This window comes from Agelaius tricolor, unplaced genomic scaffold (assembly GCF_023055355.1).
Source record: "Agelaius tricolor isolate 1412-34295 unplaced genomic scaffold, bAgeTri1.0.p SCAF_6, whole genome shotgun sequence".
Taxonomy (NCBI): Eukaryota; Metazoa; Chordata; class Aves; order Passeriformes; family Icteridae; genus Agelaius; species Agelaius tricolor.
The window spans coordinates 8,322,733-8,342,748 of NW_027269266.1; the positions used below are offsets into that span (position 1 = coordinate 8,322,733).

The 20,016-nt window shown below is 38.3% G+C and overlaps 1 protein-coding gene across 2 annotated transcripts in view; it reads right to left on the reverse strand.

Annotated features, from left to right (window-relative positions):
* Positions 1 to 20,016, reverse strand: part of LARP4B (La ribonucleoprotein 4B) — a 55,939-nt gene that overhangs the window by 4,196 nt on the left and 31,727 nt on the right. The window contains exons 5-16 of one of the 2 annotated variants that reach the window (XM_071428631.1): positions 18,382 to 18,463; positions 17,853 to 17,989; positions 16,384 to 16,487; positions 14,509 to 14,619; positions 13,952 to 14,005; positions 13,408 to 13,617; positions 10,318 to 10,424; positions 9,582 to 9,719; positions 8,112 to 8,157; positions 4,946 to 5,110; positions 935 to 1,056; positions 191 to 302 (exon numbers count right to left, since the gene is read on the reverse strand). In XM_071428631.1, coding sequence (XP_071284732.1) covers positions 191 to 302; positions 935 to 1,056; positions 4,946 to 5,110; positions 8,112 to 8,157; positions 9,582 to 9,719; positions 10,318 to 10,424; positions 13,408 to 13,617; positions 13,952 to 14,005; positions 14,509 to 14,619; positions 16,384 to 16,487; positions 17,853 to 17,989; positions 18,382 to 18,463 — 1,388 coding nt within the window. Of the gene's footprint in view, positions 1 to 190; positions 303 to 934; positions 1,057 to 4,945; positions 5,111 to 8,111; positions 8,158 to 9,581; positions 9,837 to 10,317; positions 10,425 to 13,407; positions 13,618 to 13,951; positions 14,006 to 14,508; positions 14,620 to 16,383; positions 16,488 to 17,852; positions 17,990 to 18,381; positions 18,464 to 20,016 lie in introns of both variants that reach the window. The other variant, XM_071428630.1, reaches the window with a different exon arrangement.

The following is a 20,016-nucleotide window of genomic DNA, read 5'->3' on the forward strand; positions in this document are numbered from 1 at the left end:
AGGAGATGTCTCTTACACTGTTAATTGCATAATTCTGTCATGCAAGTAATCATGAAGTCAAACAAGCAAAAAGCTGCTGGACAAATTCTAGGATGCTGGCCTCACATGATTAGGCAACATGGGTAGCAGTAAGTATTCTGTTAAATGCAAACTGGATCATTAAGAAAAAGTGAATGATAAGGTCACTTACTATGGCAGCCCCATTGACTTGTACCGATTTACATGCAGTACTCAGAGTGGAAGAAGAAAGTCTTTCTGTACTCTGTGTCTCTCTCTGCTGTTTATCCACAACTTTGGAGTCCCTGTAATCATCCAGCAGGAAGCAAGGCTCATGAAAAGTGAAACTTCAGGATAGATGAATAGTTTAATAATAGCTCTAAAAAGTTTGAATATGATTGCAAGTAGTTACAGCTATAATTTGATGCTGCTAGCACATGATGACTAGCATTTCATTAAAAATATGCTATCAAGAATAGAAAAAATATATTCCTGTGCAATGTGACACTACCTCTAATTTGTCATGTTCTAATAGCATTTAGTTACTCAGCTATTTGTTTTGCAGGTTCCAAACAAAGTGTTACCAAAAAAACTGTTTTTATGGTATGGACATCAGTACTGCCCACAGGGCCATGGGTTTACTCTCTGTGTTTCAAAGGTATCTAAATACAAGACAGTAAGGTATTCATTAAACTTTTACTCACAGAAACTAAACCACAACTCTCAATTTTCTTCTGCTAAATGACTATTATGATTGAATCACTATTATGATATTGTTCAGAAATTAAGCTTTATTGCCTTTACTACAAGTACAACAAAATATTACTTCTTTCATTGATTAAAATTTTAATAGCTATTTACATTGTTCTGCCTGATGAAAGAAAATGCAAATGTGATGCAGAGCAGACTAATTATACCCATGTAATTAAGTGCTTACTCAGTAGGCTGGGGAGGCGAAGGAGACCTTTCAAAGGTCCTGGGCAATGTAGAAGAAACTGGTAACGGCTCTCGGGGAATTCCTGATGGAATAGTGTTTGTACTTGCATCCACATTAATGTTCTGAAGGAGGAAAAAAGGAACAGAAAGACAATCAAAATATCCAATTAATATGGTCTGCTTGAAAATTAGCACAACCAGGAAACACTTCATAGTTTGATTTATACCAGTAAATTGACTATAGGAAGGTACAAAAGGAGCCAATATAGATATTGTAACGAACATGTTATTTTTTCCTTTACATTTATTTAGAAACACAGACAGATAACACACTGGGGTTATTTCCAAAGAAGTTAGAAACTTAAGTCCATTTGGGACATATCTGAATGACAAAATCACTTTAAATCATTAAGAAGACCTTTAATCAATCATCACCTTGTCAATTAGACCACAGCATTAAGTGCCACATCTGGTCATTTCTTGAACACTTCCTAGGGTGGTGATTCCAACACCTCTGGGCAATGTGTTCCAACACTTAACTTGCCTTACAATAAAAAAAAAAAAATTCCTGACTTTCAACCTAAACCTCCCCCGGCACAGCTTGAGGCCATTTCCTCTTGTCCTGTCACTGGTTGCCTGGGAAAAGAGACCAACCCCCACCTGGCTACAGCCTCTGTGCAGGTGGTTGTAAGGAGTGATAAGGTCTCCCCTGAGCTTCCTTTCCTCCAGGTTACACAACCCCAGTTCCCTCAGCTGTTCCTCATAACTTGTGCTCCAGACCCTTTTCCAGCTTTGCTGCCCATCTCTGGACACCCTCCAGCACCTCAATGTCCTTCTTGTACTGGGGAGCCCAAAACTGAACACAGGATGCCAGGTGCAGCCTCACCAGTGCCCAGGACAGGGGGACAATCACTGCCCTGGTTCTGCTGGCCACACTATTGCTGACCCAAGCCAGGATGTCATTGGCCACCTGGGCACACCTGGCTCATGTTCAGCTGCTGTCAACCAGCACCCCCAGGTCCTTTCCACAGGGCCACTTTGCAGCCACTCTGTCCCCAGCCTATAGCACTGCCTGGGGTTGTTGTGACCCAAAGGCAGGACCCAGCACTTGGCCTTGTTGAAGCTCACACAATTGCCTCAGCCCATCAATCCGGCCTGTCCAGACCCCTCTGCAGACCTTTCCCTTCCTGCCCTCCAGCACATCAGCACTCCTGCCCAACTTAGTGCTGTCTGTGAACATACTGAGGGTGCCCTCAATCCCCCTGTCCAGATGACTGATGAAGTTATTAAACCAGACTGGTCCCAATACCAAACCCTGGGGAACACCACTACTGGCTGGACTTCTTTCCACCTGAAAATTCTGCACCTGCTGGTGACAAAGCAGGCTTTGCACCTGTACACATAACCACAGGCAGCCTATGAAGACAAAAGTCTCCTAGTGCTGTGCACTAAGAACTGTCTTCTTCAAAGCTCTAATTCTGTATCATCCCAATATAGTGATTTGCTACCAAGCAAAGGCTTTTTCCATAGCCCTCAAAAGATTCTGCTAGTGCCAAGTGATACTGTACTTCAAGATAAATGCCAAATAGGTTCAAGATGCATACATTAATTTAAATGGTCACAAAATAAGAAAAGACAACTTTGTATCCTGAAAAACATATATCTCACATTTATAACCATTTTGTTTGTTTTAAAGAGTGCTATGTTCTTTGTATTGCTTCTGACCTGTCTCATCCTAAAAACTTCGAACCCCAAAGAGATTCTGGTATGCAGAAGGGGAAGCAATGGGAGAACACAAGCTCAGAAGGAATAAGGTAACACTGCTTTTCCCTCAGCCAAGTCACCATTCAAAAGGGCATAACCCTAAGACTCCTATGGTTGCTGTTACAAAAGAAAATGGTATTTGATGGCACTGTTTTAAAATCAGGCAGTATAGATTACTGCAGTAGATCTAAGCCTAGTTTGATTCCAAGTAAAAGACTGCAAAAGGTGTTTAGAAATAACAGAACAGTTTTTATAGTTTTAGTCACTGTAATAGTGTGTGCAAAGGCTTGAAATTGCAAGCTGCTGAGCATTCTGACCCAAGTGCATCAGAACTTGTAGGTACATGGTTGAGCGTGAACAGCTTCAAGTCAAGCAGACATGCAAGAGCTTTTCCTTGCCAAAACACTCAGCCTTGATCTGACAGTGCTGCACTTCCTAGTTACAAAATGTGGGATGATTATTACCTGCCATTCCCCAGAGCTACTTCTAGAAGAGCATCACTAAGCAGAGCATAAAGATGTGATGCTTGCATAACAACTGCTGGAAATGATAGACCTTTAGTCCCTTCAGCTCCCACACATTGGACTTGCCCATCTATATGAAACAAGGGAAGCACTGTGTAACTCTACTTCAGTGCTTTGTAACACCACATCAAGTGACATGAAAAAACATTGAGATCAAGGTGAAAAGCAGCCTGTATACATTGGCAAGACTGATGTTAGCTCAAACAGCTTTGTAGCAGAACACAATTGCTCTTTGGAGCCAGCTGCTGTTATCTTACTCTTTACTTAAATGCCAACAAGGAAAGGAAGCATAATCCCTTTTTTCCACACAATGGTACAAAGTAACTCCTATATGCTGGAAAATGAAACTCGGAAATTGAAGGATGCTTTTTAATGTGACAGGGCACTGCAAGTATCATAAAACCTAAGTGCCTGACTGATATGAAGACTGCTTCTACAGGAGAGAAGTCTAAGTTCTTTACCATAAGTACAAAGCAAGTACTAGATCTGTAATGGGGGAACAAAGGGCTTTCAGCTGCAGCATTAAAAGCAAGTGCTGGAATTGTATTTAAAACCTGAAATACCATAGTCAAAAACCACTTCATAAGTAACAGAGGTAAAATACTTCATAATTTATAGATCGTAGCGAAGAACAGCCTACCATGTGTAGTACTGGCTGACAGTAAGTTAAACACTGTTTTTACCATTGCTCTGAGCTGCTCATTTCCCCTAAAGGCAATCCTGGAACACAGCAGCCCCTCCTACCACTTGCAGGAGACAGAGTAGATGGGCTCTCTGTACAGTCACTGCCTTGGATGCAGACTGCCCTGCTGCCTCTCCATTTCTTTACCAACCCCTGACACATGGGCACCAAAGAAAACATTCTAAACCCAGCTTATTGCAGGAGAAGACACCAGAGATTGTGCTGGTTCACCACGTCACTTTGCACTGCTAATCCAGGGCTTAACTTCTTCAGTTGTGGTACAGCTAGAAAAACACAAGTTACATTGGAGCTATCAAAAAAAGCCTATACAGACTTTCATAGCCCAGAGAATTCCACACTGCAGAGGGTTATTTGAGTTTTCCTGGAGAAGAACATACTGTCACTCACAGATGGCATGGCAGAGACAGTTCTAAGAATGAAATCTATGAAAAACTACTGAACATTAATTTTCAACTGCATCTCTACTACATCTATACAGCAGTGGTTGCCAAGTTATTCTGGTGTTTTTTTTATCTTTCTGAGCAATTTGACAAGACAACACTGGGATCCAGCTGGTTTTGGTAGCAGTTCTTGTTCCAGCTATGATGCCTAGTGTACTGAGATTATGTAGGCAGCTTCTTTATTTTGGTGCTTAGAAGTTTGTCACTTTAAAGTGTTTTATATAAAACTCAGAAGTCTTACTTTCAAGTAGGAGGGAAAATGTATCACATACTCTTCACCTGAGTCTATCAAAAAGCCTGAGGCAGTTATGTACAGCAAAGATCATATTTTCTAATCTCTGCTATTAACATCTACTTATTAAACTGGTGCCCATATTCCACACCATTTCAAAGAGAATACCAAACAAACTCTAAGATACAAGTGAAGAAGGCAGCAGCACATAATTTGACAGCTCTTTTTAAAGAACATTTCTTACAACCCATGTAACCCACAAGTTTTTCCATATATAGACCACCAAATCAGAAAACAAGAGGTATGCAATTCTTTGTTTTCCCAACAAAAATGAACATCCACTACTCACTCTTTCTTTTGACGTTCCTATTACCACACTGGACAGTCTGTTTTCAAACAGGTCTTCAGTCTTTAAATTGCCAGCAGCCCCAGGTAATGGAGGAAAGCTAGATAAACCCAATTCAAAGCTGGGAGATGGAGGTTTTGGGGGTGGTGGAGACTGTGTTTGGCCTCTCTGGAATAGAAATACCATGTTGGGGTTACTGCACTAGATGACAGAAAAGATATGCAGCTCTAAACTGTATTTTGCACTTGATTTGTATCAGCAAACCCCTGGAGAAGGCTCCCCCATCTCATCCCCCAAAAAACCCATAGAGCACCAAGGAATAGATGCTTTCATTTTCCACTGTTGCCCTTAAAATATTTAATTATTATTTAAATATCATGGTATATGCATCAGCTTTAGGGACACTGACACAATAAGAAGTTTTCTCACTGACTCTTCATTGAGGACAGACACAGTGACACAGAAAGGAAAACAGACTGGTTTATGTATCATGATATGGTGAAAATATAATGCCCATTTATGTACAGTAGTTAGTAACATCCTAAATAAAAAGAAAGGAGTCAACAAGAATCTTATTTTAAGATACATGAAGAAAGGGTAAGACAGCATGCCTTGTATGTAGTACAGACAATAACAATTTATATCTAATTAGTATTAATCTGTATTGTCACTGTGTAAAAATAGAAAGGTAAGAGTCAAAACTATTTTTGAAATAGACACTTTCTAACTAATTCTAAGAAGAAAACCAATGTCTCAAGCAAAACAACCACCTGTGTGTTAAATGCAACTATTTTGCACTATAGAGAGCAGTTCAGGAGTTAAAAGTACCATGGTTTAAGATCACTTGTGAGAAATGCTGGTAAGGATTTGCAAGTTGTTTTATATTTACACAGGAAAAATAAAACTCCTTTGTAATACGCTGTAACTGAAGTTACCAATTAACTTCACCTACATCATGTAAACAAAGAAGTTTTTCTTCAAAGAACTGTTTCTTGACTGTGCTGAGGCCTGTGCTAAGATGATCTTTGCTGCAAAATACCAAATGCAAACCAATCTCTGAAACTGTTCCTATTTTGAAAAGCAAAATACGAGTATATAGTCAAGATGGTGCAAATGTGAGAACAATGCTTCTGAACAAAAAGAACAACAGATATGAGACTACTTTCGAGGTCTTTTCACAAACTACATGTAATGTCCAAAGAATTGTGTGTCAAGAGGGAAGCAGGGAAAGAAAAAATACAGAAGCAAGAACAACTGCAACTCCAAGCACTGCTCCTGACCCAGCATTACCCCCTGGAAGAATGCTACAGCAATGGAGACTGCAAATCTCCAAAACTGAAGTCAGATGACCTGTCAAAGGTCAGGGAGAGAGACTACACTAATCCAGCTCAGACTGCAAGAGGAACAACTCGAATTTTTAGAAGTCATTCTTCAAATCACACACTTACTCTTCTTAAAAGGGACTGAAGTTCTGCAATAGCAAATGTTTTTCTTACATTTTAAGTTACAAAGTTGAATCCTAAAACCCTCAAAAAATTAAGAGTGGCATTAACATCTAAAATTAGCAGGATAAGGGAGGACTTCAACGTGTTTTAAGCTAACTGCATAAAATTTCTCAAGTTAACTTCTTGTAGATTCAGTACTTGGCTTATGTCTACAGACTCATAAAAAATCTGATCAAAAAGTTTCATGCTCTTTTTCATGAAAATGTGCATACAACTCTATACTTTTTCCTTAAAAAAAAATCTTCTAAAGAAGTCATTACTCCATTCAAATATACTGGTTTTAGTGGTGTCCTGTGTACACTATCTAATTGCTACAGCATTACACAAGAAATAGGATACTGGATTCAATTATTTCCACAGTCTAAAGGGAAAATTTTCATTTTTTGCTTCCAAGTACACTTCCTTACAGTCCTGGGTGTGCAGCAGCTCTCACCTCTGCTCAAGGTGCAGCACTGGACACTACAGAATAAAGATTCTTGGCCCAGAAGAGACTGGAAGGAATCTGGCTACACAGGCTGCAATTACAGCCTGGTGCTGACAGAAGGGAACTGTGGGTCTCCCAAGAACTCACATCTACAAGTTTTTACATGCAAAGTTCAAATAATCTTTGCAGTCAGCTCTGTCAGAAGTGCTGCTCTGCTCAGGGAAGCATCCAAGGTAATCCTTTCACTTCAGCCACTCACACGTAACCTGTCCCACTTCCTTGTTCTTTAAAATATAGAAAAAAGTTAATAGGAAAACTTCACTCTAAAAATTCAAGCAGCTTTGAAAGGGCAAAAGGAAGAAGTACTGGGATTCCTACAGGCAATCTGGTCTCTGGGAAGTTTGATGAGAACTAAAAGCAATCAAAAGGAAGGAATCACTTGCTAAACTTTCCTGCTCCTTTATTCTAGTTCCCTCAGGCCAATCAACAGCAGGAGCCACAAACACACATATGCAGTGATTCCAGACCTTTAGGAAAGTGTTATGGCTCATGCAGCAGTGTTACTTTACAACTGTAACATGAATAAGGAAATAACCTGGTTCAACTTCATGAATATGCCACGTTGGCAAAAATAAATAGCACAGAAATGACTGGTTTTATCACACCAAACTGTAAATCCTACAAAACCATGGTTTTTTTCTCTTCTACACTTAGTGCAGCCTTTTCAAGTATCAAGTCTACTTTGGTATTAACCTTGAATTTCAGTTTCCCAAAACCACAGTATTTTAATAGTGTTAGCATACCCTTACCTGGTGGCACCTGAAGAGGCATTTAAGAAAGTGAACTGACCACTTCATAACAAACATTATGCCACAAATATCTACATAATGTTCTTCACTATCACCATGATTGATAATGAAGTATCAAGTGTTCTGAACTTCAGCTGTTTAGCCATTCCTGAATGTGAACACTGGCATGTTGACAAAAACTGAGATAGAAATTTTTTGCTACTGTAAGAGTAATTTTAACTTTTCCCTGACTTCTGAGTTATTGAAAAATCTTCTCTGATACTCAAATGCAGTAAACTCATGTGACTAATGAGCTGTTGTCCTTAATCAACTGTGACGTTCAACTACTTCTGCAGTAACTTATGTCCCCTTATGTCTACTCCATGAAATATCCACACTCTTGCCTTGTTACCCTGCTTTTATTAGAGACAAATAAGATCATGAACACTCACTGTAAACTTGTCCTCCCTTTTCTTTCGGTAGCCATATGAGTTTTTCCTAAGGGAAAGAATGCAGATATGAGAACCTTGCCTATAAATGGATGGAAAGCAGTTAATGAAAACAGGAGAAATTAATTCCAATTGCTATTTCATCCATCTTCATTCTACACAGGTTATCCAGAAATGTTTTAGGGAAAAATTCCTAGCAAGCTGTCCTTAAAATAAAGGGATACATCTTATTCAAGTCAGGGTAAGAATAAACTGGTTACAAGTAATTCCTGTGTTAAAAGCATCTCGGTAGAGATTACATATAAGGATTAGACAAAATATTACAGTATATAAATAAGGGGGGGGGGGGGGGGGGTCAAGAATTTTTGTATATCAATGTAACTTCTGAAATACAGCTAACTATTTTCAATCCAGGTAAGGCTCCTTCAAAACATTTTTAGCACTTTGCCCCCCAGCCCTGCTGCAGGTAAAGCCCCTCCAAGCAGCACAGTAAAATTTGCAGTGCATTCTAATTCAGTTTCAATATATTTTCTAAGTTAATTTTACTTTTATTATTCTAAATGTTTTCAATACTGAAACATCAAAATAATATCATTTTAAGTACTGACTATTCCTGCACATTTTTGTAGTCTATAGTTTGAGCAATCTTGTTTCCTGAGTTCTTAATCACACTTTCATCCATTAGTTATAACACAATTTGGTAAATTAGATTTAGAAAAGTATTACAACCCTTGCACAAAATACCCATTTAATTTGCAATGATACAAGTCTGAAATAGGATCATCTGCAAAACACTTATCTTCCAATTCAGTAAGTCACTCAAAATGTGATTTACTTGGAGTCATAAATACAGCCATTATCAAAGCTGCACAAAACTTTTATGAAGCACTTATTAGAACTGTATTTATAAATATGCCAATTTTCAGCTCCCCAGGTAGTTGGTTCCGTTTTTTGTTAGGCTGCTTTTAAAACAACATAACAATAGTTTCCTTAGTTGCCTGTAGCAGTTTTTCCTCCCTCCATACCAATCCATCATCTTTGCTGTTGTGTATGCCCAGTTTGGTTAAAATTCTGATCCTTCAACTGAAAAAGTGAAGAATGAGCACTGCTAACACACATTCAGGTGTACAATCTGCAATGCTGAACAATGGAATTGGGCAGAACTTCTTCAATAAAGTCAAACAAATAATATACACAAACTTTCTTGCACCAGATGAAGAAACGATAGAAGATTAGATCTTATAGATCTAAACAGTTCATCAGTTGCCAATAATGATTTTCATCAGGTAGGAAAGCATGCAAGTCTGCTTTGCCTTTGTTGTGTATCGTACTTTGCAAGATTTTAGGTTTGAGGCGAGAGTCTGAGTTTAAAGCAGCATTGAGAATAGTAACAATACCACACCTCCACTAAACAGAGCAGTTTAGAAGCAGCAGCACTTGGCTGTTCAGAGGACAAGCATGAAGCACACTCACCTTCCCCTCCCTAATCCAGGGGACGAGTCAAGGCTGGTCTGTTCCATCCTCCCAGTTCCCACTTCCCTCTTGGTGTAGCTGGTGGTGGCACTCTGCACCCGTGTCCTGCTTTGGCCCGGCTGCCGCGTCTGTGGACTCCTGACGCCATTGATTAAACGATCAGCAGAAAAGTTGAATATTGTAGGACTGTCTAGAAGCCCAGGTCCCCTTTCTGCACTGGGTATTGTATGGCGTATATGTGACTTGCTAGGATTCCTATAAATTCAAAAGTCATTTCAACATACGCGCACTAGCAGACACCTTCTGAGGCCTAAGCCTGTTCACAGAATTCAGAAGCAAGATCTTCACTCCTTTATCACTTATTTCAGTTATAAGAATGATCAACATTCATTGTAACAGGTCATGTGAATTACCAAAATTAACCTTTTCCCTGTCTGTTGTCAACTAGAGCTTTACTATATGAATAATCCTATTGATGATATGTCATCTCAGAATATTTCAGCTGAATACCCTAAATCACAGAACAGACAAGTTCTCAGCTTTCAGACTGTACATTTACATTACCAAACACTACATCCATTAACATTAGAAGCACCATCTGCCCTTTGGCCTCACCTTTGGCACCAGGTTCAGTTTTACAAGTATTCTCAAGTGAACTGGTGTTACTAAAATAAGCAGATGAAAACCCCATGTGCCAGATTATACAACAGTATTGTTAAAAGATAGATGAACTTGCCTGTTCCTGGGAGGATATTGTCTGAGTGTTGTCAGTGGTGAAGCAGCAGGCTTGAAGGTTGGAGATGTGAACCCATTGATAAATCCAGTATTTGGAAATGGTGTTACCTATAAAAAGGTATTGCATGCTCATCATCATAAACAAACTGAGTATTACTTCTCTTAACCCCATATTTTATGTCATTCTGTGCAGGACAGTACTCAAAAGATTGTCTCAAACAGCAATAGAGCATCTGTCTAGTGCCTTGTAGCTGACTTAGAAGATTTCTGGAAAAAACCCAAACTTCTGTTTTTCTGAGCAGTCAGCCACTACACATCTTCAACTTATGACAGTTCAAGAGGATTGAAAAACATCAAGCCAAAATTCTTGGTTGTAAGTTAAACAGCTCTCCTCCTATTTCACACCATACTACACATGGCTTTGGAGTAGCAAGATACTTCTTTGTCAGAGCCTCTAATCTACGTGGCCTGTAACTGTTTCTCTTATAATTGTACATGAATTCCTCCCTTAAAAAACCCCAACAACTTCCTTTTAGTTCCTCATTCTACTTCCATGTAACATGTAAATAAAGCCTAGAGAATAAGTGGATGTTAAGTGGAACTCTGATGCTTTTCAGATCACCTTATTATAACCTTATTCTGCATGTGAAACACTGTCTTCTTGTCTGAAGAAACAACATTGGCAAAACATTTTCTGAGTTGCATGCATACTAACGCCTTGTACATGCCTCAAAACCTGAAGCATGTTCAAAGTCATTTCTCCAACCTCACTAGCACACTTTTGTCTTTTTTATTTGAATGTGTGAGTTTCATTTAATGTTACTGTTAGCGCCAGCAAATGCTTGCTTGTATTTTTCCCCTGAAAATAACTACAATGCAGAACAAAAAAAAGATTCTTTCTACATTCTATTAAGCTTTGAGAAACAGCTATGATTAAGACCATTTGCTATAAAAGGTACATTTAAACTTGAAATAGGTTAAATCATAAATCTTGTGCAAGTTAAATCATCAATCAATGGAAAACAAAATTTAACACCAAAGCTGTCATATCAAACTACTGCTAGCCTAACCTAGCATGCATGACAGCAAATGCTACCTCGGGCTTCACAAAAAGGCCATTAAAGAAGGCCTGTAACAAAGCTCCTTGAGGAACAAAGTTTCATCAAAATATGCTTTGAAGTGTTTCTGCTTTAAGAGTTACAACATGAGTCCTGAAAAATTCCATCAAAGCTAGTAAGCAACCACTGAACCTGAAAAAATGAGAAGACACTGAACTTATCAGGGACCCTAGCAATATTCAACTCTTCTTTCTTTATAATGATGTGTGATCCTTTTGGATGAAAAAAAAATTTTTCTCCGTTTTCCAATAATACCAAAAGCATTCACAGAAGTTGACTGGTTCAAATATACTTTCTTTTCCATTTTTTTTTTCCCAAACAGGAAAAACTAGATCTTTTCTCAAATATGATTTAAGTACATGATGAAGAATGAGGTAGGTTTTAGAATACTGAGGACATGTGTTGCCATATTCAAATTTCAGAACTAAAACAGTATTGCCCACATGACTGGGGTATTCAATCTCAAATTAGAGATGAGAGTAGAGTTTATGTTGAAGCAGAATAGAGAAACTTTGCTGTATTTTCACACAAGTCTCTACATGCAAACTGCAACCCTGTCTCATGAAAATTATTGCTGTGCCATGGTTCCTCATGGTCCCTGTTCTCCTCAAGTGATTTCTATTCAAATATAGCTCTTCCTACAAAAGAATCAAGAAACATCACGTTACAGTCATGTACATAACACGCAGCTAACCAATGACAATACACTGCAGAACAGTGAAAAGCAAAGCACAGACAGTTCATTTCCTGTTTAGACTAAGAAAAGTTTGAGATCTTCAATGCTAGCAAACTCATCAAGTGTTCCCCAAAGGATAGGGCTAGTAAGCTTTCTTGGATACAGAAAGTTACAGGATAACATAAGGTAGAGACACAGTATGATGTGATTGAACCTGTGGGTTTATTAATCTGTGTCTTCCATACTATTTCCATCCAGCTCATTCAGTATCCCAGAGCAAGACTTTGCAACAGTCAGTCTCAGTTTATCTACAGACAGATTCACATTCATTGCTGCTTAACAAGACAGCTTTTTCCTGGAATAACACTGCTCACTGTGTTACCTTGTCTCCTCCACATTCTTCATCCCCCCTCAGAACACCTCCCCCTGCAAGGCCTCTGGTTCCCTTCCCTGTGTGTGAAGTGTTTAGCACATCAACTTTTTAATTAGCTGTGGTTCAGTACAGAGAATATTTGCTCAAGTTTGTTCAAGGACACTTTAATCCTCTGCCAAAAAAAACATCTAAAGAACTTCTAATTTTGAGCATTGCTCCCCTCGTTTCTTTGAGCCACAAGTAAAGAGGCATCTCCAGAGGGGAGAAAGAGGCTCCAGATAGGAAACCTGAGCGTCCCAGTCATTATAGGAAACTCCTCATATTTGTAGGGTAACAAAGGACAACTAAAAGGGGCCAAGGTAATTCTGATGAGTGTCACAATGCAAAAGACAGAAGCAGCATTGCAGGATAGAGTAGATATCTCATTAGAGTATTTAAGGATTTATTGCTACCACCCTATCTTCAAGCCCTACCAATAGCCCCTTTAAGAAAATAACATAAAAAACAATTTAAAAGTGATTTTTGTAATTAGCAAAAGCTATTTCACTTTTCATTGCTAAAAGAGATGTTACCATTGCTCAGAAAATATTCTGCTTTAAGAACATGCCAAACAGGGCAATTCAGCATGTTAACCTGCAAACTAACTTCCTGTTAGAAGATCTTGGTATCTTGACAAGTCTTTACTAAGGAACTGCATCAAAACCTAAAAGGTTTAAGAAGAGAATCACACTCCAGTCTGAGATCAGACACAATTTTCAAATAATCCATCTTGTACACCATGACAAGGATTTTGAAGGACTGTTTTTCAAGAAGAACCAGAATCTTAAACTCCCCTCTTCAGGATAGGTATGCTTCCTACACCTCAATAAGAAAATAGTATCAGCTTTGAAAAGAACACAACTGTTCCAGAAACAAGAGACTTACCAATGAAGGGTCAAGGTAGCTGTGTGTGGCTGACCAGGTCTGTGGGCCAATTAAGCTGTACAGTGGGAAGTGCTGCTGGGGACTGTATACTGGAGGGATGTAAAAGGATGTTGTGTAGCGCTGCTGCGTGTAGAGGTTCATATCCAGAGGTCTATATCCATTCTTTGGCAAAAATGTGTTTATAGCTATTGCCTTTGCTTTTATCCTTGCCTGCAAAGGAGATTAGATTATTTATTACAGTAGTCTTTCAAATTATATCAGGATGGTTCAAATTAGCAACTCTCAAACTTTTACTGGACACTTATCAGTCACTGCAGAGACAGCAGGAATGCTCCCCTGCTGCCTGATGCTGGGCTGGATACACCACTGCCAGAAATGAGGAAGAGGAGAGCTGAAGTCATATGTGCTACATTTCTAAACCCACCTCCAGGTCAAATAGCTGCTAAGATTGGACTACTTAAATTTATATTAGAAATCACAGTGAGCACCACAAAACCCAGAACATACACACACCCCACCCCTAACATCATAAACCTCTATTTACCTTAATTGGTTTTCCTTGGAAAGTCTTCACTTCTTCTCTAAGGTATCTGTAAGCCTTTATAAAAAAGAAATTGTTAGATTTGTCAAATGCAATTTAAATAAAGGGAACTTAAGTTTTGACAGGCTAAGATTAACAATAATTCTTGGAGTGTCTGCTAATGTTACAGTATAGCAAAATCTCATACATCACCTCATTTAGCAACATTTAACTTATCATTAAGTGCTTCAGTAGCATTAAAACAAGATTCTAATGGTTATGATTGAAGCATTTAAATGTGTCAACCAAAAAAGTCAACACTCTCAGTACAAAAAAATAATAGCTTTAGCCAGGAAGCCAGGATATGTGAACAAGGTAAAAAAAACCTCTTAAGTGCTATGTTTAATAGTTACTGAAAACTGGATACTACCTAAGGGGAAGCATTACTGTTTTTGCAGTGTGGGGTATTTTTCTTTTCAAGTTGTTAAGACATTTGTAATACAGTTTACAACCTGTCAATTCATCCTCCTATCATCCTTATTTACTTTTACATTCTAATAAGCTTCAAAAAACAGCATTACCTGCTGTGCATCAGCTTCCGATTCAAATGTGATGAACCAATTGTCATTATAGGCAAACTCACAGTTGATGAACTTAGGCAAATTGTCTCCTTTGAAAAGTGCTTCAACCTCCTGGGGAAAGTGGTTTGATAAGGAGGTGGGGAGGTGAGGGGGGAAGGATGGAGAGAAGAAAACATCAATGTAAAATGCAAAACTCTGACACTCTGAGAAAGAAAGACAGAAAGCACTGTTGGGCTTACAAAACATAATGGAGTAGTTCAGAACACCTGCAGTAGTGTCAGCTCTCTCCAGTCTCCCCCGGAAGGAAATAAAACTAGCACTGTCTCAGGCCATACTGCAAGAGGGGTCTGGCTGGGAGCTATTTAGGCCAGAGAAGACATTTAAACTCGGTATCAAGTGCAGAAAGATGTCTATTTCTCCCCTGTCCCCAAAAACATGGAGCCACATGAAAACCTGCGCATATGGCATGGGACAGGAAAATCCTGCCTTTTCAGCAGAAACCTGCAAGTAAGCTTTAACTCAAATGTTTACAGATTCATGTATTTGAAACAGGGCTTATGTTTCCTCAAACACCACTGGCTAGTTTCTACAGAAAAAACAGACCCTGGATTTTTTATCTGTTTTAATTCATTTGCATACTTTTTTGTTTTGTCACAGATCTGAGGTGAGCAGCATCAAAAGGCAACACAACTTGGGAGGCCTTACAGCATCTTGGAATTTTGCTGCTTAAATAAAGCCTGACTCTACTGTGCTAGAAAACATAGGCTATTAAATCTATTAAGTTAAGTCCAGATTTTTCCAGCACAACAAGTTTAAACAAAATGTATAAGACATTTCACTGGAGACCAACTCTTCTGAAAATAAAGACTCCTCAGAACTTTGTTGTCAAACATTTAAGAGTGAACATCCAGTGTTAATATATCCAACCTGATGAACTCACGACAGAAAAAAAATCTACAATAGTAAAAGTTAAGCAGTCTTTGTAAGGCTACATTTCATTTGGAAAGCTAGAAGTAGCCACTATTTTAAAGCTATATACATAGCATATACCCAACTTCTTCCCTCCAATTCCTTTTAGCATTTTGTTTCATGTTTCTGTTTAAGGCCACTTACTTTTTTGTTACCAGTGTCTAAACTGCAGTACTTCTGATTTTTGTATGATGGTTATTAAGAGGAGCGTTCGGTTTCAGAATCTTTAGTCTTCCTTGCAAAATTAAATAGAAGAGAAACTAAAATATATACCCATCATCAAGAATCTGCACCTTCTCCTTTTTGAAAATTCAAGATGGTTTAATTATGACCCCATAATTTTTTCTAATATTTTCATCAGTCATAGTCCCTGCTTCATCAGAGTGGCATTAAGTATCTTTCAAATAATGAAGTTCTCCAGTCTTGCACTCATTCCACAAGCCAGGGGAGATCCTTAGTGACTTATTGACACCTCTCACCTCAGCATTATGGAAATGTTTACAAAGCTTTAACTACTTTACTTGAGCAAGCTTCAAGGGGCAACAGTGGCCTTTTCTAGTCTAAGATTCATCTTCTTTCATCTTTGTCTATTTATCCAAGGATCTGAACACCAAGTGCATATAAGTAGGACAAAGCCCAAGAAAATGATGTATCTCTACCAAAGACAGCACTATCAGTTTCTCAGCCCTCTGCAGAAATACAGGTTCTACCACAGCCTTGCTATGAGCAACATGCATCTACCAAAAATATTTCTTATCCAAACAAAGACAATAAACTAAGTTTAAGAAGTTCTGTTAGAAATTAACAGTGTAGTAAAAAATGTGATGTGCTTATTGAAATCTAGAAGAAATCTGACTTCCAAGTCCTAAGGGAAAAGTGTTCTTTACTGAACAAGGGAACACTTACTTCAATGGGAGTAGATTCAGGTACTTCACGTAAAATCACAATACAGCGATTCTGATTTGGCCGAACTTTTTCCCCCTTTTCATCCACTTGAACTAAAGGCAACGCTAAGAGAGAAAAGACAAGAATGCATTTTAGCTGTCAACAAACCTAGAAGCTTTGCACTCCAAAATATATTGTGAACATAGACATACAATGCAGAGCCTCCAATATTTTTGAACATTAAGAAACAAGCAGACAATGTTTCTGTTCATCATTTACATGCCTGAAGAATACTTTCTAGTTTTTTACAAAACTTGTAGCTCTTGCCAAATACACTCTAAGCTGAGGTTTTCACATTGTCAGGGTGTGCAGACATGCATTTATAACTGCATGTCTGCACACCCCGACAATGCCCTTGTAGCTCTCACCAGGTATTCATTCACTTTTCCATCTCTGGTATGCCTCTCTCTTGTTTTGAGCAGACTCAGAAGCACAGAGTTAAGCCAAGGGAGTCTCTTGATCCACCTACTTCCCTTACCTTTACAGGGGATGAAATGTTTTTGTGCTTCCAGGAGAGAACTCTCAGCACTAGTATAGTTAGTGCCTTTATCTTCCATGGAAGCTTCCCACAGAATTCTTCCCAGCTGTGCTCTGAGCAAGCTGAAGTTTGCTCTTGCAAAATGTAAGACCTTAGAAACACTCAGTGTGCTCAGCACGACCCCAAACACCACAGTTCTATGATTGGTGCAGCCAAGGCTCCCACTGACAGACATACAGAGCAGGTTTTCTGTTTCTGAGCAGTGAGTCCAGCAGTGCCTCATTGCTGGTTGGCACATCTAACACTTGTATGGGAACACAGTCCTCTGCATGTTCCAGAAACTTGATGGATGGCAGGAGCTGCTGTATTGTTCTTCCAACAAATATCTATAAGCCATTGAAACTGACTGTGAGAACCAGGTTTGGCTGACCCAAAGCTCCCTTAAGTGACACAAATATTGCTGTATTGGCCTTATTGTCCTGGTTTAGGTCAGTAGCAGATGCCAGCTGTAAGATCTTCCTTGGAATGTCTTGCCCCACAGGTACTCCACAGAGCTTCCATGACTGATGCAGCTGATTTCTATCTATTCAAGGTTCTCCTTAACAGAGTGAGACTCCGCCATCCCTTCTTCCCCGCCTGTCTTTCCAGAACAGTCTAGAGATATCCATCATGATCCCCCAATCATGTGAGTTGTCCCACCACATCCCACAATTTAAAATCATTAATTCTTATGTGCATAGATCATTATTCAATAGCTGGAATACAGAGTAGCTTTGATAAAACTACAGTCCTATAACTGTGATGATCTAAGCTGCTTGGGCTACTTAATGCTATACAGAAAACTAATGGCATTTTACTGCAATACAATAAGAAAGAAGAGATGAAAAATTCAGATTAATAGTTCTTCACCAATAACCAAAATGCCTTCTAGCACTGAGGAACTTCTACTCACATCTCAGCACTTCAACAATCAAATCCATATCAGTACTGAGTTTCTTGACATGATCAAGATTTGCTACTGTCATTATTGGCACATACTGATCACTGTCCATCTGTGATATAAGGTACATGTCACTGGCAAGATTTTCTCTGTTGGGAGAAAAAAAAAATAGAGAAATGTCACAAATAAACTTTGTCCAATTCATCACATTGTAGAAGGCAGATTCCTTCAGCATTTTCGCTAATTAATGAAAATCACTGGCTTAAAGCTTGCTAAATGGCTTAAATTACTCAGTTTTAATTATGACCAGTAAAGATCACAAAAATTCACCTGATCTGTAATTGCTTGTAACTACTCTCATTTCAAACCATATTTTTGCTAGTTTATGCATTAGGCACAGAGGTTTCAGGTAAGCTTTAAGAGGTACATCAACACAACACTCTGAAATTTGGGTGTTACTTTTTCCAAATTCTCATCCTTTCCACTCAGTTTTAAGTAACAACTAAGAAATGTTGTTTGGTATATTTAGGTAAATACCTACCTAGATAAACAGAATTCCAGTGTCTTTTTCAGTAATTCTCGTAAATCTTCCTGACCTTCTGGCTGCAACTGTTCGTTTCCACCTAATAATTAAAATACTTCAAATTAAAAAGTAGCTCTGCTATATTACACAATATCTATTTTAAACAAGCCATCATGTCTATTACTGACTACATAGCTAGTAATGAATTTTCAAATTCAATAGATGTTCATTATGTATTAGTTACCAACCCCTGAAATTGCATGGCAACACTTTTATTTAAGACAGAAAAAAGAAACCATGTCTGACTTTACTTGTTAACCTCTGTTCTCCAAAACCATAAAAATCTGAAGCACTTTTAGAACAGCTACAAGAACATTTCAAAGTAAACACTGTCAATTTCTAGCTGATGAAATTTCTAGCTGATGAAACCCTGACTAATGCAATGCAAGGAACAATGCAATGGAGCCACTCCATACTTCTGGTCTCAGTCTAAATTACCAACACATTAATTCAGAGAAGGTTTTCAAAAATATAGTTTTGGAATATCAGCAGATATCCAATCTACTAACAATAAATATGCAATCAATTTACAATCTTTTGGTTAAAAAGGCAAAATTAATTTCTTTCTTGTATATGGAAGTTTAAAAATTATCCCATGGAAAATATGAGTTTCATATTCCTTTTAGTTTAGACACAATATACCCATGTCAGTAGAGAGTAAACTCATTGTGTCAGAGGGAGAAGTGTTTAAAGAGTAGAAGCTTTGTGTGGCTTTTGGAGATCTGCAAAATATTTAGTAGCACATTGTTCATGTAAATATGTATCTGAATACATAGTTACATGAACAATGTAAATTGTTAGAAGTATTTCACACCAACTATTGTCCTCTATACCCTTCCCTTCATTAACTTTCATCCTTTTATTCAGCTCTCCTTAACCTTTCTTCTTCCTAAAGCAACTTCTAATTTTCTCCCACCATGCTGTTCTCCATGTGTTCTACTCTGATGAACAGAACACCAACACCTGAGAAATACATGTATCTTGTTCTAACCGTATTTCCTTTTATATGCATTTTTAAATATAATTACTAAAAAATGAAAATCAGATTTCAGACTTGGGACCATGTGTCACTATTCATCGAATGGAACAGATCCAACCTGCTGCTCAGCTCTTTACAACACCACTGAACTCATGTTAAAAGTTAACTATTTTGGGCACATAAAGGACACACTGATAAGTTCCAGCATTAATCTGAAGAATGCTGTTCCCTTCTAGAGTGTGAGACACCATTAATACAATTTCCTATTTGCCAGCTAGTTACTATTTAATATTCCCCAATATTACCCTTAAGTACAAGAGTCAATGAGAACTTTCAGTTTTCAAATATAAGCAAAGATGATACCACAATGATGTCTGATTTTCTGATTTCAGTTGCCTTGATTTGCAGCTATAATGGATGCTGTACTGGTAATTTTAAATACAAAATCAGCTAAGCATAATGAACAGACCTGTTGTGAATCTCAAGAAACACCCAGCACATTTTCCTCTACTTCCCATCCCTCATCTCAGTTCAAGTAGTAATTCTACATGCATCTTGCAGACCTTCTGTCCCCTTCAATGAAATATAAGCATGGTGAATCTCTATGCTAGTTT